Source organism: Biomphalaria glabrata, chromosome 6 (genome assembly GCF_947242115.1).
Source record: "Biomphalaria glabrata chromosome 6, xgBioGlab47.1, whole genome shotgun sequence".
In the NCBI taxonomy this organism is placed as follows: Eukaryota; Metazoa; Mollusca; class Gastropoda; family Planorbidae; genus Biomphalaria; species Biomphalaria glabrata.
In genome coordinates, this window is record NC_074716.1 from 15,565,144 (window position 1) to 15,581,764 (window position 16,621).

A 16,621-nucleotide genomic window follows, 5' to 3' on the forward strand; every position below is an offset into this window, starting at 1 on the left:
CACAGACCTATATATATTATAATACTTATATCTATATAGGTCTGTGATATAAATATGATCTTCTATAGTTATAGATACTCTTAGATTAAGATTTAGAATCTAGTGTAAAGTCAGTAGATCTAGATCTTCTTATCTTATCTTATATAATACAGTCTAGATCTAGTCAATGTATTATTAAAGCTAGATCTAGATCTAGATTTCTTTAGATAGATTGATAAATCTAATCCAGATCTGACTAGATTCTATTAAAAAGTTAAAAACTGATCTTTTTTCTTACTGTTTAGACTGTACCACAGTACCCCACAGTCTGCCACAGGTAAAGATAATCATAATACTAATACAAATCAACAAATGGCGACCTTGAAGAAAAGCTTATCACTGCTACTAAGGCAAACGAAGCCATACATTTTACAGAAACATACACATTTATCAATGACATCTGCTGTTTCTGCTGCTTGTAAGTTGTTTTTTAGCTCATCTTGAACGTGGATCTAGAATCATGATTATCATGATTATATGATGATTATATTAATTATAAGTGTCAAAATTTATACTCTTAACTCTAACTAGTCTAACACTCTAAAAGTAGTAAAAGTCTAAGTAGTCTAAGTCTGACTGAGTAGTCAGTCTTAGTCTAGACTCTAATTACTTATCTAGTACTTGAAATCACTCAAATACTTCCAATGCTCGGTATGATCATGTTTTAGCTGGCGGCCGCCATATTAAAATGATGATAGCAACAGCTCCTAGGCAACCAATTATTGCCAGATGGATTTTGTTGGTTAAATAAAATGAGTTATAGTGTGCTGCCAACTATTACATGAATAAAATCTGAATACATTTAGATAAGAGGGAATGTAGACCTATTTATTTAAACAGGAAATAGATGTACATTTTACTAGTGAATCTATATTATTTCTCAATATTTTATTTTGTATGTGTTGGTGTAGATTGAGTTTGTTAAGGATACATGTTTTTGTGTTCTATTGAATCTGAAAAAAAATAAAATAAAAAATCGGTATTTTTTGTTTTTTTCACATAGATCTAGATGTTCTTTTTTTTTTTTTTAATTTGATGATGCTTTATTTCATTATGTGTGTGTATGTACATATGTGTGTATATATGTGTATGTGTGTGCGTACGTACTTGCGCGTGTGTTTTATATGAAATTATTGAGAGTTAAAAAATACTTAGCTTATCAAGTATCTTATTAATGGTAAAACAATTAATGAGACATATTAATTCCACCATCCCCTCCTTTCTCATTCTAGGCAGGGGACTAGACTAAGGTAGATTTATCAGTACCATCATTTTAGTACATTTTAGTTTAGAAAACGATTTTAAGGCGGTAGAGGAGACAAGTGCACGCTGACACAGTACCGCTAAAGCTTAAAATCCGTCAATGTGCACATTACTTAGCTAGTCTTTGGTTTGGGTTGGACATTAGAGTTGCATTAAAGAATAATCCATTTGGTTTATTGGCTTGACCACATAATAGACGTTGTTACGGATAAATAGTATCCATGCCACAGCAATAATTGCGTAGGAAGGTCAACACAAACCTTACAAAGACACCCTTAAGAGTTCTCTCAAGGAGTGTGAGGGAAACGCTATAGCTCTGGGTCCTTTCTTATTGACTGCGGCCGTGAGTGTCGTGTTTCATGATATAACGCAAGGAGCTTAGTAATCAACAAAGAACGTAGATCTAAGATTTAAAAAAAAAAGGAAGGTGAGAAATGAAGCAGGCATATCTGCAGCAACCCATGCCATCTATGTGGTCGGCTTTTTAAAAGAAAAAATGGACTCCAAAGCCATCTTCAAATTCATAGAAAATGGGAAATAATCTCATCTTCAGCTACAAAGGAGGAGCCATATATTTAAGCTAGCTAATCTGCTCATTAACTGATTAGCTACAGGTTACGTTAATGTGCAAAAATCGACATTTTTCCTCTAGATATAGGCCTACTGTTTAGGTACCGTTAATGTTAGGGTTAGGATAGAGTTAGGTTTATCTAGGTATGCAAGCTCCTGCAAATAACTACAAAATAATAATTTAATTTATTAAGCGCTGTTAACAAAGCACAATAAACCTTTGCAGAGCTGATTATTTTGTGTGTCAAAAGAGTTGAGTCAAAGATAATTACAACATAACGTAATACCTTGACAAGTGGATCCTGGTAGTTGGTGATAAATACGAAATTAGTCGTATTCTAATTCTGTTCTAAAGTTGCTGCTCGGCGGTCTGGAAGTTCAAAAGAAAACAGCGCCCACTTTTACTGCGCCAAATACCCATATTGTTCATATCTCACTTACAATCAAAGACATACCTCACTTACTAGACGTCCCATATTTGACCACTGGAGCAATACACCACAGGTGCGTTATATAAGTCACACTCATACAATACGCCTCACACGCACACCAATTACCATTCACACGAGGTGAGGGGAGTCATATATGGAGAATGAAAGAATGTCAAGAAGAGGGGAGGGAAGAGAAAGTGGCGAAAGAATACTAAGTCTTACGGGGGGGGGGACAGAAGTTAGCAAGACATCCAGGATGACATAACATCCAGACGATGGCGTTTTCGGCTAGCGGCTCATGGGTGTCCCTCTTTGCTTTAACAGTGATAAGGGGAGGGAAGCTAAACGACCTCTGTGACCCGAAGCTGAGTCTGCCTTGGTCCAATGAATGGAAAACGGTAACATATGATTTTATTCTTTCTGACTCACAGTCGACTGGTGTCTGGAAATATTTAAGCTCCCAGTAATTTAAGCACCCGGGACCGGGAAATCGGGCACTTTTTGACAAGGCAGAAAATTAGGCACTCTTCAATAGAGACTTAATTTAGAAGATAATTGATTTTTTTAGCGCATGTTTTATTCCGAAAATACCAACAATAACTAATTTTCAACAGAATGTTCATGAATCAAAAGAAAAGCTGACAAACGGAAAAAAAAGTACAATCACAAGAATGCGGGGGAAAATCACATTATATAATTTAGGCCTGCATATCAAAGGATTCTGTGGAGGGGAGGTAGAGATGATTCCCCGCTTAATGCTTCACATCCACCACCAACCCTTTAGATTAATTGTTCATATTATTTTTTTTTAAATATATATTATGTCGCTACCTCTCTCTAATGTAAAATTCAGCCACTCATAAGTCAGTAGTAAATGCAAAGTCAAGTTTGAGGGTAGAGTATTGAATTTTACCATTTCAGCCCCCCCCCCCTTTTTAAACGATAAAGCAAAAGATTCCGATGATAGATACAGAGTCGGATCGGGTGTGATGACGATAAATATAATTGCCTTATCCCCAACTACCTTAACCTTTAAGATGTGCTTGTGGAAGGGAAGGCAGAACAGAATGATAAATTTGTCAAATTCAGATAAATCTAACAAAAAAATTACTAACCCTAACCCTAACCCTGAAGACATTAAACGTCGTATAAATCTAGCGCGTCAGACATTTACTGATTTACACAAAACCAACCTGACTGTAAATCTCCTCACATCTCAAACAAGACTAAACTAAGAATCTTTAACTCTATTGTCAAGGCTGTCCTATTGAATGATTCGGAAACATGGAGAACAACTGAAGTGACAACAAAAATAGTACAGACCTTCATCAACAGATGCCTGAGAAATATCCTAAAAATACACTGGTACGACAAAGTAGAAAACACCAAACTGTGGGAGATGAGTGGGCAGAAAAATATAGAGGTGTAGATCTTAGGAAGTGGAGATGGATTGGTCACAAGAGAAAATGCCGATAGAGATCTAAAGACTGTTTTTGACAGTAGAAGTTCCCTGTAAGCAAGCACTGATAGTTACTTTCATTGGCCTACAGTGACAGGATTGCGCAATGCATCTGGCCCTATTCGGCACCTTCGACACGCCCTATTACATTAAGACCTGGACTTCATCATTCTCTGGTCAATCTGTTGTTTCCCGATCAAAGGATCCAGCTATACACACCCACCCCTCCCCTACCAGCCCCATGCCGCAGTTTCACCCTTCCCTGCCCGCTCCCGCATTTTCACCCCACCCCCTGACCACCCTCCCAGTCCGCTCCCGCTGTTTAACCCCACCCCTGACCACTCCCAGCCCGCTCCCAAAGTTGCAACAATTTCTTGAGCCAGTCAGTCAGTTTCAGTGACCTTGGTTACCTAGCCACATTCCTTGACTCTTGAGGCTAGATTAGAGAAGACAGTCATTTTACCTGGGATATTTCTATTAAATGAATAAATATTTATATATGAAATTCTTTTCTATAAGGACATCAGTTGTTTATTGCATGTATCCTCAAGCACATTCTAGATACAATGCAACAAGTCTCATAACACACAACATTACACTAGACTAGTCCACTAGGGCACTAGATTTAGGCTTAGATCTAAATTCAACATTCATTTCAGCTTTATTGAAAAATGTTACAAGCTGTCAGCACCTTAAATCTTCATCAAATCATTTAAAATATAATTTCATAGATCTATACAATAATCCTATCATATATAGGGCAATATAGGCCTAAATCTATTTAAATTCAATTTCTATGAAAAAAAATAGGTACCTAAATTTACGCTTTATTAATGTCATTCCAATTTTAAATAATATTTTACTCCCCCCCCCCCCCCCCCATATTCCTTTTTTTAAAGTACTACTTCTACTACAATAGTAAATATTCCTATTATTTCTATTAGTTTTATTTTCTCTCTCTTGCAATCCGCTATAAGCTGGCGATATTTATATAGGTCTGTGAGTCGGCTCTACAGCGCTATTAATTCTATTATTTCTATATGTTTTTATTTCCTCTCTCTTCGAGTATGGTTTCAGCTGGCGATATTAAAAATCAACTAGGTTATCTCCCCCTGAAAATATTTTTTTTAGCATCGATTCAACGCTGGGACATCGCAAAAATCTGGCCAGTGGTTGCCAGGTGCTGCCTAGAGACGTAAATACGCCAGCTAAAAGCGGAAATTACCCAATGCTCAATTACTCAATACAATATATCACAATCAATAGTTTTAAAAATAATAAAAATAAAAAGTTAATAATATAAGTAATAACTTAAATAAGATCATCTCTATGACTACAGTCTACAGGGGGACAGACTACACTACCAGTGTCACTGCGACAGTGACTGTCGACACTGACCATAGTCTATGGCCCAAGCATAGTAGATAGATCTAGACTATAATTGATCTAAATCTAAGTGTCTACAGACTCTAGACTACTAACTGACTGTTAGACTAGATCTAGAATCTAGTGTCGTAGGTATAATCTAGATCTAAAATCTAGATTGACTAGATCTAGTTACAATCTCTTAAACAGTAATCTAGTCTATAATGACTACATTCTATATACCATATATCGAATCTCACTATCCAGGCTCTCTGCAAACTGCACCTTACACCACCAACTTAAAGAACTTGACAACTCAGGGCTCCAAAGTAACGTAACACTTTAATAGTTGAATAAATAACAGCCAATACTGTACAATTGGCAACACGTACACTGTACAAATATCTCTCAGATAACACCGTTCCACCGTATCAACTCTTGCACTGGCCTCTCCGTCTTTTTCCGGGCTTGCACTGGGTTCAACAGTTCAGGACTGACTTCACACACTAGGCTCGTTGTGTCAGACTCGATCACAGACCAAGATCAAGACGCTGTTCTCCTCAACTGTACTTGATAGTACTCCGCACTGACCCGTCATAATGCTCCGTACAGAACCACACCGCTGAACTGTGCTGTAGTGAACCGGGCTGACTGCGACACCTCCGCTCTTATATAGGGTCCCTACTGGCCTTCTCGAACCGGACAGAACGCCGCTCGACGTTTCTAGGTGGTCAGATGACTATAACTCTCGTGACGCTCCTGAGCTCTGTTCACGACGTCGATCCTTCCCGGACCGCCGTGTTGACACTCGTCTCGGCTGACAGTCGTAACTCGTCACGGTTAACCGCTCGTCTAGCGCTGGCCTGGGGCGATTTGCTTCGGCTGACTACACACACACCACTACCCCCATTTGTGCCACCACCAGGTTTATAACAATATAATTAACTTTTGAAATATAATATCTATATTATATATATATATCTATATAAATAAATATAGATACTATAAAATATGTAGGTCACAACTGGGTTTGTATAGTTACATGAAACTCATCCTTAATCTTTGGAATCGAAGACATTGCCATTATTATTATTAATATTTATAGTAAATAAGATGTAGACTAGCAAGACTTGGGGGTAGGCATTTCTGCATTATTCAGATTTTGTTTTTGTTTGTTTTAGGAGTCTTCCTGTTTTTTTTATGTTTAGGAGTTTTGGTGTAAGAGCCTACTACCTATAGTTGAGAGTGCATAATAAACATTAAAAAACATTAGCTGAAAGAATCTTACAAACTTTGGCTCCAAAGGTCAATATACACAAGGGACATCGATATGCTTTCTTCTTCTTTGTTCTCATTGTTATGTTGGAGTGTTCAGATGACTAGACCAATACATGAGATGAACTGCGCAGTGGTTTCCAAATCAGGGAGCTCTCCATATAGTTTTCTTTCTATTGCGGTGTTTTGGGGCCAGTGTCTTATATGGGCCTCTTGGTAAAGAGAGCAGTTTTGGAGAACGTGGTCGGCATTCTCTGGTGATACTCCACATGGGCAGATTTCACTGGTTCCAATTTTGAGCTTCCGGTACATGTGTTGTCACATTCAGTTGTGTCCGGTCCTGAGTTGAAAGATTAGACGTTGGTCTTGTCGGAATAGCTTATAGTAAGTGTCATCTTTCTTGTGATTTGGATGAGAGCTTGTCCATTTCTCATTTATTTTATTTACTATTAATTTCTTCAATTCTTCTGGATAGAGTGCAGAGTTTATTTGTGAGTTAGTTCTCCCACTCTTGGCGAGTGTGTCAGCTTTCTCATTTCCTTGCTGTTGTTGTTGAGCTTTGTAAGTGCTGTTCTGAGGTTTTTAATATAAGAGGAATCAGAGTTTTGCAAGCTTTGGAGGGCTGTTTTCGCCTTAGTTAGAAAGACAATCTGACTGTGTGGGAAACTTGGATGATTTGCTAGCATGGTAGCAGCTAGTGCTAGTGCTTCCCTTTCTGCTCTGTGACTATCAATTGGATTTTTCTAGTTTTCCTCCATCTGGCCATTCGATGAGTATTCCAGCTCCAGCTTGTGGTGGCTTTATGGGATGAGCCATTCGTGTAAACTCTGATCCACTGATTGCTAGGATAATTGGTTTGTAGAAAACAGTTCACTATTTCCTTGAGCTCTGTTGGTCTGTAGTCAGATTTTCTTTTTATGTTTTCAATATGGTCCCTTATAGTAGGAAGAGAGCTTTCGTCCCAGGGTGGAGATTCATTATAGATCGATCTGCTTTATTTGTAACTTTGTCAACATGTCAACCTGCTTATGTATCTGATCATGTAAAGAAATACAAGTATATCTAGAATAATCTAGGTCTAGATATGATAAGCTCTCTTAAATGTTATCATACTGTTGTAACTCCAGTGGCGGACTGAAAGGGTTAATATGTGTGCGGCCTACTGATACACACCACTCAGGCCAATCACACAGGTCAACGGTTCAACGGCTGTCGATAGACAAGGGACAGTACTGCTAGTTTACGCAAATATGACCCATGTTGTGGTCATGTGATCGAGAGCCTTCGCGGACTAGCGACAGTGTGTAACGAGAGACAGTTGAGTCCAGGACAGCAAGGCAGTAAGGACTTGTGGTACCTTTGAGTCCTCAATATGTAGCTGTACGAGCTAGAGAGACTTGTAATGTTAAGTTAGGCTGTTCTGTTAAGTTCAAGAAAGCATTTGAATTGATGTAGCCAATTGTGTTGAATTGGCTGTCGATGTATTTGTAATTAAATCGCCACTTTGTTACTTGAAGCTCTTGTTGTCAAGTTCTTGAGTTAGATGTGCTGTGGTTGTGGTGTTAAGTAGTGTTTGCAGATGGTCTGATTGAGAAGATCGTAACAATACATTTTTATCATGTATATATATTGTTATAAACCTGGTGGTGGCACAAACGGGGGTAGTGGTGTGTGTGTAGTCAGCCGACGCAAATCGCCCCAGGCCAGCGCTAGACGAGCGGTCAACCGTGACGAGTTACGACGATCGGCCGAGACGAGTGTCAACAAGAGGGTTCGGGAAGAATTGCCGTCGTGAACAGAGCTCATTAGCGTCACGAGAGTTGTAGTCATCTGACCACCTAGAAACGTCGAGCGGCGTTCCGTCCGGTTCTAGAAGGCCAGTAGGGACCCTATATAAAGAGCGGAGGTGTCCAGTCAAGACGGTTCAGAAAGCGGGTTCACGACAGGAGTTCAGAACACGGTCGACTACAGCACAGTTCAACGGTGTGGTTCTGTACGGAGCATTACGACGGTTCAGTGCGGAGTACTGTCAAGTACAGTTGAGACGAACGGCGTCTTGATCTTGGTCTGTGATCGAGTCCGACACAATGAGCCCAAGTGTGTGAAGTCAGTCCCGAACTGTTGAACCCAGTGCAAGCCCGGAACGAGACGGAGAGGCCAGTGCAAGACTGATACGGCGGAACGGTGTTATCGGAGAGCTATTTGTACTGTTCTACGTGCTGCCAATTGTACAGTATTGGCTGTTATTTATGGACATTAAACCTTTACGTTATTTTGGAGCCCTGACTTGTCAAGTTCTTTAAGTTGGTGGTGTATGGTGCAGTTTGCAGAGAGCCTGGATAGTGAGATTCGTAACAACTGGTGTCAGAAGTGGGATCGGATCGGAATCGGATTGGATCGGATCTACTATGGCTCGTCTGAAACTGCTGTACGAACTTGAATTTAGAGAACTGAAGGAAGAACTCCGAGGACGAAGGCTGAAGACATATGGAAACAAGGAAACTTTACAAGCACGCCTCCGAGAAGACATGTTGGAAGAAGAACAAGATCCGGACACATACCTTTTTGAAGTCGAACCGGATTTGCTGGAACAGCTCACCAGTAGAATGCAGCAACAGATCACCAGTACTATGCAGGGACAGATGGCAGCTATGCAGGGACAGATGGCAGCTATGCAGGGACAAATCGCCAGTAGCAAACAGGAGCAGATGGCAGCTATGCACTCGGGGCTAGAAAACACCAATTCCAAGATAGATGCCATGAACACCAAGATAGCCGCCATGAACCAACGCATACCTGCTGTGGAGGAGAGAATCAACAACTCACACGTTCGTTCAGATGCTAAAGCCAGAGAAAGGAGCCTTGGTGGTGATCATGAGGACCCATTGAAACCTGACGAAGCCGTTGAGAGACACATGCAAGTCGAGAGATACCAGCCAGGTCCGAACCTAACAGACGTTGGTCCAGTTGCCAAGACTGGAGAGGAAAGTCCTGATGGTGGTAAAGAGAATCCAAGGCAGTCTGACGTGGACTTTGATGGACATTTGCAAGATGAAAGTCATCGACCAGGTCTGAAACCAACAGGCGATTGGCCCGATACTGAGACGAGAGAGAGAGGTCCTGATGGTGGTGAAGAAAGCCAAATGGAGCCTGAAGCCGAAGACAAGGGACCTTTGCACGAGGAGTGTTACCAACCTGCCCCACAAGCATGCCCCCCAGACAAGGCTGAAGATGATGACCTGTCCCACAATTCCCTGTCCTGTGGATTTGAAGCCCATCCCAGTCCTTCTTCGCAAAGCCCTATGAAGCCACCTCTTTGGTCAACAATCTTGGTAATCCCTGCCCTTACATCCTATACCTCTCCATGTGTCAAGTGGCTGTCCTCAGTACCGACAGACAAGAGAGCGATGCAACCAAAACGTCACTGCAACAAGAGGACGATCAACTGGAGGAAAAGAAGAAGGCGGCGTTTGCGTAGTCCAACGTGCATGGTGATTCCACCAAGAAATAACTGCAGCCACATGAAGACCAACTGGCGGAGAAGAAGAAGAAGGCGACTTTTCCTGAGTGCAACATGGATGACGATGCGCTCACGACATCAATGCAACCAGATGAAGGCTAACTGGAGGAAAAGAAGAAAACGTTTACTAAATTCAACGTGGGTGGCGATGAAAGCACGACGTCGAGGCAAACAGGTGAAGGCCAACTGGAGGAGAAGAAGGAAGCTGACTGCAACATGGATGGCTCCATCAGGCTCAAGAGGCAAGCCAACTGCCACTGATCGACCCCCGCCTGCAGCGATGAAACTTTACAGCCAATGTCATGATGTTGATTCTGTCCGGGACGGACAGATCTAAGGAGGGGGCAGTGTTATAAACCTGGTGGTGGCACAAACGGGGGTAGTGGTGTGTGTGTAGTCAGCCGACGCAAATCGCCCCAGGCCAGCGCTAGACGAGCGGTCAACCGTGACGAGTTACGACGATCGGCCGAGACGAGTGTCAACAAGAGGGTTCGGGAAGAATCGCCGTCGTGAACAGAGCTCATTAGCGTCACGAGAGTTGTAGTCATCTGACCACCTAGAAACGTCGAGCGGCGTTCCGTCCGGTTCTAGAAGGCCAGTAGGGACCCTATATAAAGAGCGGAGGTGTCCAGTCAAGACGGTTCAGAAAGCGGGTTCACGACAGGAGTTCAGAACACGGTCGACTACAGCACAGTTCAACGGTGTGGTTCTGTACGGAGCATTACGACGGTTCAGTGCGGAGTACTGTCAAGTACAGTTGAGACGAACGGCGTCTTGATCTTGGTCTGTGATCGAGTCCGACACAATGAGCCCAAGTGTGTGAAGTCAGTCCCGAACTGTTGAACCCAGTGCAAGCCCGGAACGAGACGGAGAGGCCAGTGCAAGACTGATACGGCGGAACGGTGTTATCGGAGAGATATTTGTTATCGCAGAGCTATTTGTACTGTTCTACGTGCTGCCAATTGTACAGTATTGGCTGTTATTTATGGACATTAAACCTTTACGTTATTTTGGAGCCCTGACTTGTCAAGTTCTTTAAGTTGGTGGTGTATGGTGCAGTTTGCAGAGAGCCTGGATAGTGAGATTCGTAACAATATTTAACATATATAACATTTCATATACCAGACTGGAATAAAGATTGGAAACCCAGTCCACTACCACGTACCCCTGAAGAACGAGCAGCTGCGGCAAAAAAATATGGCTTACGACCTGAAGATTACAATATACTGATGGATGAATCACTTGGGGACTATCCTTATCTTCCAGCAACATCTCATAGTTGGAGAGATCCTTTTGAAGATTATGATCATCCAGGTGATAAACGTCACTATGGAGAAACAGTAAGTTAGACATCTTTTAAAATGTTCTATGTGAGATCTGAATAAATTTTACTTTGAATTTATCCTAATTATAAATTTAGTATCAGCATGAGAAATACAGATGATTTGAAAAGGAGGTTTAATGGATTAAAAGTATGACATTGTTAGTTTCTGCATACATTTTTCTAACTAAATTAATGTTTTTAAATTTAAAAAAAAATTCTTCTAAAAAAATTGCACTATCCACTGAAATGAACATCACAGTTCTTCTGTTAGAGAGATAACTTTTAATAATTTTAAAATATGTTCTTATGACTTACTGTTTTTTTTGTTTGTTTTTTTTTTTGTCTTTTTTCAGTATCTTATCTTATAAAATGCAGATGTTACTTCAAAAAGAAGAGGATTATGTCTTACGCGTGTCACTAGTCTTATATAGATAATAGTCGTGGAGCATAATTTTTTAAGAAATGGTATTAAATACTGATTAATCCTGTACATTTTAACATTTAGTTTCCTCCAGATTATGAGCTGATAGCTGATGACCTACGTGACCCCAAAGCTTTTGGAAGATACACCTAGTAAGTAAAATTACAATTTTGCTTGTCTTTGATCACCTAAGTCTAACTTCTGTCAGCCTTATAATTTTGCTTTTATGTATAGACACTGCTATTTAACCCTCTTAAGACGAAGACTTTTAGCATGTCTTCAATGTCTTGTGCCAAAAAGACAGAGCACTATTTCCTGACTAAGCACTTTTCTTATTTAAAAAATTCCTAACAAATAGACTAATTACTTTACATACACAAAAACTATAGAAAAGAATGAACTAATACAATCTTATAGAATCCATCTGTAATATTAACATTTATTAAAATAAGCCAAGCTAATTTGCATAATTTATGTGCATAAATTTAAAAAAAAAATAAAAAATTTCAGAACAGAATAAAAGAGGTACGAGTTTTTTAAGAAGTTTTAGGTCTAAATACGTCCTATTACGGTACTTGTGTTTAGGGAAACAAGGCACATGGAGACCCTTCAGACACTTCTGTCACATTATTTTACTACTTTTCTCCTCCCCCCAAGTACCAATGGAAAAAAACACTTTCATTTTGGCCATAGTGACAGCTCAATGGGTCTTCTCTGTCCAGCTCCTCACCCTTACCTCTAAACCATGTTACCATGAATAGACATCGTCAACACTATCAACATTGTACTAGATCTAGATGTAGTACTAGTGTAAACTAAAGCTTTCGTCAATACTGCCCTGATTTTTTATTACGGCAATCAGAGTGTGCTTTCATCAATATCACCGTCTGACATGTTAAAATTTTCACCTGTCACTAGCTCACATCAAAAAATCAATACAAACAAATTATTATATGAAAACAGCAAAGGAAGCCGCCACTACTGTCTACTAGTGTGTAAAAATAGTAAGAACTAATCTGATTGGCTGATACAAACACTAGCTAGCCAATCTTGTGGTCCGAAACATTGCGGCCAATAGATCAGCCACTTCGTCTTAAGAAGGTTAAAAGTGAGATGTTAAATTTTAATTGTCTATAATCTGTTTTTATTTTACTTTTAAAAATAAATTATTCCTTCTATAGTGGACAGATTGTTGCAGGATATTTCTTGATATTTGCTGGCTTTTTACTAGCTTGGAACATATTGAAACCTTATCCTTACTTTCTGCCAAGGGTATGTATAACTATTACTTATAAGAACTGCTCAGATTTGATAAAAATACATTGTAAAAAAATGATGAAATGTCTTAATTAAATTAATTCTTTACAATGTCTTTTTTTTTTTTTTTTGGCCATATGTTTTATCTAATATTTATTGTACATGATTATTTTAACTGCGTGCAACAGAAGCCATTATAGTAAATTTTTTTCATAATTGTGCAAACTAGAATTTTATTTTCAATTATCCTTGTGCTTCTAAAGCTAAAGACCAATTATTTGTAAAATATCTTAATTTTTTTTTTCTTGACTTATTGGCATATTATTTCTTTCTTTTCAGATGCCCAAGCAATATCCTTTTAATGATTTGTATTTGGAAAAGGGAGGTGACCCTGCTGCCGAGCCAGTAATAAAGCATTACACATTTGAACCAGCCACACAAGAATAATGTTATTGTCATGTTAAATATATAAAAGACAGTGCTGAAAAGGCTTTGTAAAATAATTAACACAAGATGTGTGGATGTTATAGTTTGTATTTTTGTTCTTTTGACTTTGGGATAAACAAAGTTTTAAAAAATAGGTGTGTTTATTGTCTGGTATAATGAGGTTATAATTAGGTTGTCAGAATACACCTTGTATATTACAATTAAGTTGTCAGAATGCACTTTATACATTCATTATCATGATTTTGCAAGCAATAGAAAGAATAGTGTTCTTTTATTATTGGCCCTGTTAAATTAATTTGTTTGCAAAATAAATAAAATGGGGCAAATTTTTTTTTTTACAGTGAACAATGTTTATTTACTTATTAGATTCTTGGTTAATCAAGATCTATTTAAGACAGAATTATGAAATAAAAATTGTTAAATTACTAGACATAAAAGTGAATTTTTTTTCTGGTAATTTTATTATTGTTCAATTATATGTCCTTCAAAATTATTTTGTATATACATAATTCAACATATTTATTGTTGACTATTTAAATAAAAATATATTGTAGTTATTCTTTAAAGTTTTCCAAAGCAAGAAAACAGTTAAACAGTTTTTTTCTTGCAAAAAAAACTATAAGTCTTTGAAAACCATCCATGTGTAGAAGATGGTGCAAAGAAACTTACAGTTACATTTACTCCCAGCAGAAGATACTCTTTTTTTTTTTTTTTTTGTCATATATCCTTTTTTTTTTTATCCTTTCAAATATAAGTGAACTTTTTAAAAAATGTCATAATCAAATAGGTTTATCCTAAGCAAAACTGATTACTAAGGGATTGTGAAAAAAAAATAATTCTTATATCTTTTCTAATGTGGGTATGTATTTTAAATTGGAGCAGTTAATACATTTTAGAACAAGAAATGAGGATGTTTGTATTTTCAGAAGTTCAATCTGATGACCCAGTGTCCAAGTTTTGCTGGGGAAGAAATAACTGACATCCTCTTTACACATTGGGCACAACATATCATATTATACTACTTCACATTGAAATAATTTTAATCATCATGTTAAGAAAGGAAAAAGATTGAACACACACTAATAAAACACTATAACTTCATTTCAATAATAGATTCACTGAAGTTAACTTCATTTGGAACTTAGAACTGCACACATTGATTTGGGGACCCTGAAACAAGCTTGTGTCCTAGAGTTTTCAAACTGAAGGTTCTAATAGCAGAAATAACATTAACTAGTCGACCACTATTTTGTAAGGCCGGCCTGCAGTGGGCCCCGCACTTTCATAGAACACCCGCTCCTGGAAATATCCTGATATGGTAAAATATACGAAAAAGTCCTGGAAATATCCAGAAATTATTAAAATCTTTAGAAAACTCATACAAATCTCCTGAAATATATAGACAAAAACTGTCCTTATGGGGTGTCATTCAATATGGAAAATGCCAATCCTACGCGCGATAAAAAAAAAAACGGCATTATCCCGTAATTTTGGAATCTAGTTAAAGAAGCTTCTCGCGTCTCAAACTAATCAAGAATTACTTTAATTCAACAATTCTTGTAGATATATTGAAAAATTTGGTAATTCTTGCCATTGAGCGTGATCTATGTAGGAAATAGAATTTTTATGATATACTGTATGACACGCAAGGCTCGTAAAGTAGTTCTATACGTAGTAAAAAATGAATAAAATGCAAAGACGCATTTATTTTCTAATACAAACTCTTAAATTTCACTTATTATCCGTGGCGTAACTCTAGTTCGTTTGACTTGCAGAAATAAGAGAGTGATCTTTCCTTTACCTCTTCTCGTCCAAACTCTTGAGCGAAGAAGAGAATTATATAGCCTATAGATTCTAGAGATAAGATACTTTACTCCCTTTACATGTTAACTATTCTGTATATTATCTTGAATGTGTAAGTAAACTTCCTGGATAATTTCTGAAAATATTGACTCCTTTTAACTCTAAAACTGATGGCATTAACACTTTAAACTGCCTCAACTCTTTCACTACAATACATGCAACCATTTTCAGCCCAGCTGGCTATTTTTGATATGTAGTTCATGTGTTTCTTGGAGGGGTTCTGAAAAAAAGAATTATGACCTTTCAAAATCATGATTTCATTTGGCAATCATAGTGCCATTAAATTGTTTCCATAAATGATGGGGGGGGGGGGGGGGAAAGTAACTCTCCTTTGAAAAGAAATTCACCCCCAAAATGAACGTTTCAATATAAAACCATATTTTAATATTTTAACTTAATAGACTTGCGTATTTTGTGAAACAAGGGTTAATAGTGCACTGTAGACGCCAAGAGAATGAATTGCTCAGCTCTGATTGCAAGAAAACAGTTACGCTGTCCTCCTTTAAGATCGCTTTTGGCATGCTGTCATCAGCACGGAAACAGTCTGCTAGCGTGACCATAAATAGCCAGGCGAAGCATTATCAGTTGGTCATTATACTAAATAGACTCTATAAACAATGCAGGGACATAGACAAATGCATGCTCCCAACAGATGTGTCGTAACAAAAGTGAAAAACTAGATTTAGACATTGTCATTAACAAGAGTAGGCTAGTGTCCAGTGATCCTCTAGCCTACATGTTAGATCTACATCAATTGCACATGCAATTATTGCAGTGACGTAGCTAGGAATTTGCCATCATTTCTACGTACGTAGAACACTTTATAATTTGTGAGAAGAATTGAATGCATGTCACTGATCTATCTATTTCTCTCTTTTGTCTACCGTATTTTCGCACATATAGGCCTACAAGTTTTTTACAAACAAATTGCAGCTGTGACCGGTATACAAAGGTGTAGGCCCTACAACAATTTATTTTAGACCTACCGGTAGGCCTACTCATGAACTTAGTATAACGGAAACTCTGGACATACCAGTGGGTCTTTATGCCTCCTATAGTTCGTTGTGTTGTTGTGAAATGTACATTGGAAGGCTTTATATGAGCATCTCATTATAGGCTAAAGAGCCTCGTCAAGAAAACAAATAGTACCGATGCGGCAGAGAAGTTTCATGCAAGACACGCTTTGCACGTGCGAGGTTTATAAGATGTGCAGTTTATCGTACAGATGTACGATTTTGTTTGTACTTATTTAGAAATTTGTGTGGGATACACGCGTGTGCGGGTTATATGCGCGAAAACACGATACGTACATGGGTGCGTTGATCAATACAGAAAATGCGCTCTTTCGACGTTAGCATTAGGCCCGAACATTTTAAAGAAAAATTCT

At 38.4% G+C, this 16,621-nt stretch overlaps 1 protein-coding gene across 2 annotated transcripts; it reads left to right on the forward strand.

Annotated features, from left to right (window-relative positions):
• The first annotated feature begins 49 nt into the window (after positions 1 to 49).
• Positions 50 to 13,813, forward strand: LOC106073871 (NADH dehydrogenase [ubiquinone] 1 beta subcomplex subunit 8, mitochondrial-like). 2 transcript variants are annotated; one of them, XM_013234530.2, is made up of 6 exons: positions 50 to 109; positions 285 to 457; positions 11,048 to 11,262; positions 11,752 to 11,819; positions 12,849 to 12,939; positions 13,264 to 13,813. In XM_013234530.2, exons 2-6 carry the CDS (start codon positions 352 to 354, stop codon positions 13,369 to 13,371), a joined length of 588 nt encoding a protein of 195 aa, XP_013089984.1. In that variant the 5' UTR covers positions 50 to 109; positions 285 to 351; the 3' UTR covers positions 13,372 to 13,813. The 2 variants fall into 2 exon arrangements, with proteins under 2 accessions (XP_013089984.1, XP_013089983.1); XM_013234529.2 differs by having other exon boundaries at positions 81 to 457.
• The last annotated feature ends 2,808 nt before the right edge of the window (positions 13,814 to 16,621 follow it).

Excerpts from the sequence above, each read along its gene's own strand:
- LOC106073871 (XM_013234530.2), top strand. The coding sequence starts at position 352 with ATGGCGACCTTGAAGAAAAGCTTATCACTGCTACTAAGGCAAACGAAG. Across the intron at positions 11,263-11,751 it reads AACGTCACTATGGAGAAACA|TTTCCTCCAGATTATGAGCT; the intron begins GTAAGTTAGACA and ends TTTAACATTTAG. Across the intron at positions 12,940-13,263 it reads ATCCTTACTTTCTGCCAAGG|ATGCCCAAGCAATATCCTTT; the intron begins GTATGTATAACT and ends CTTTCTTTTCAG.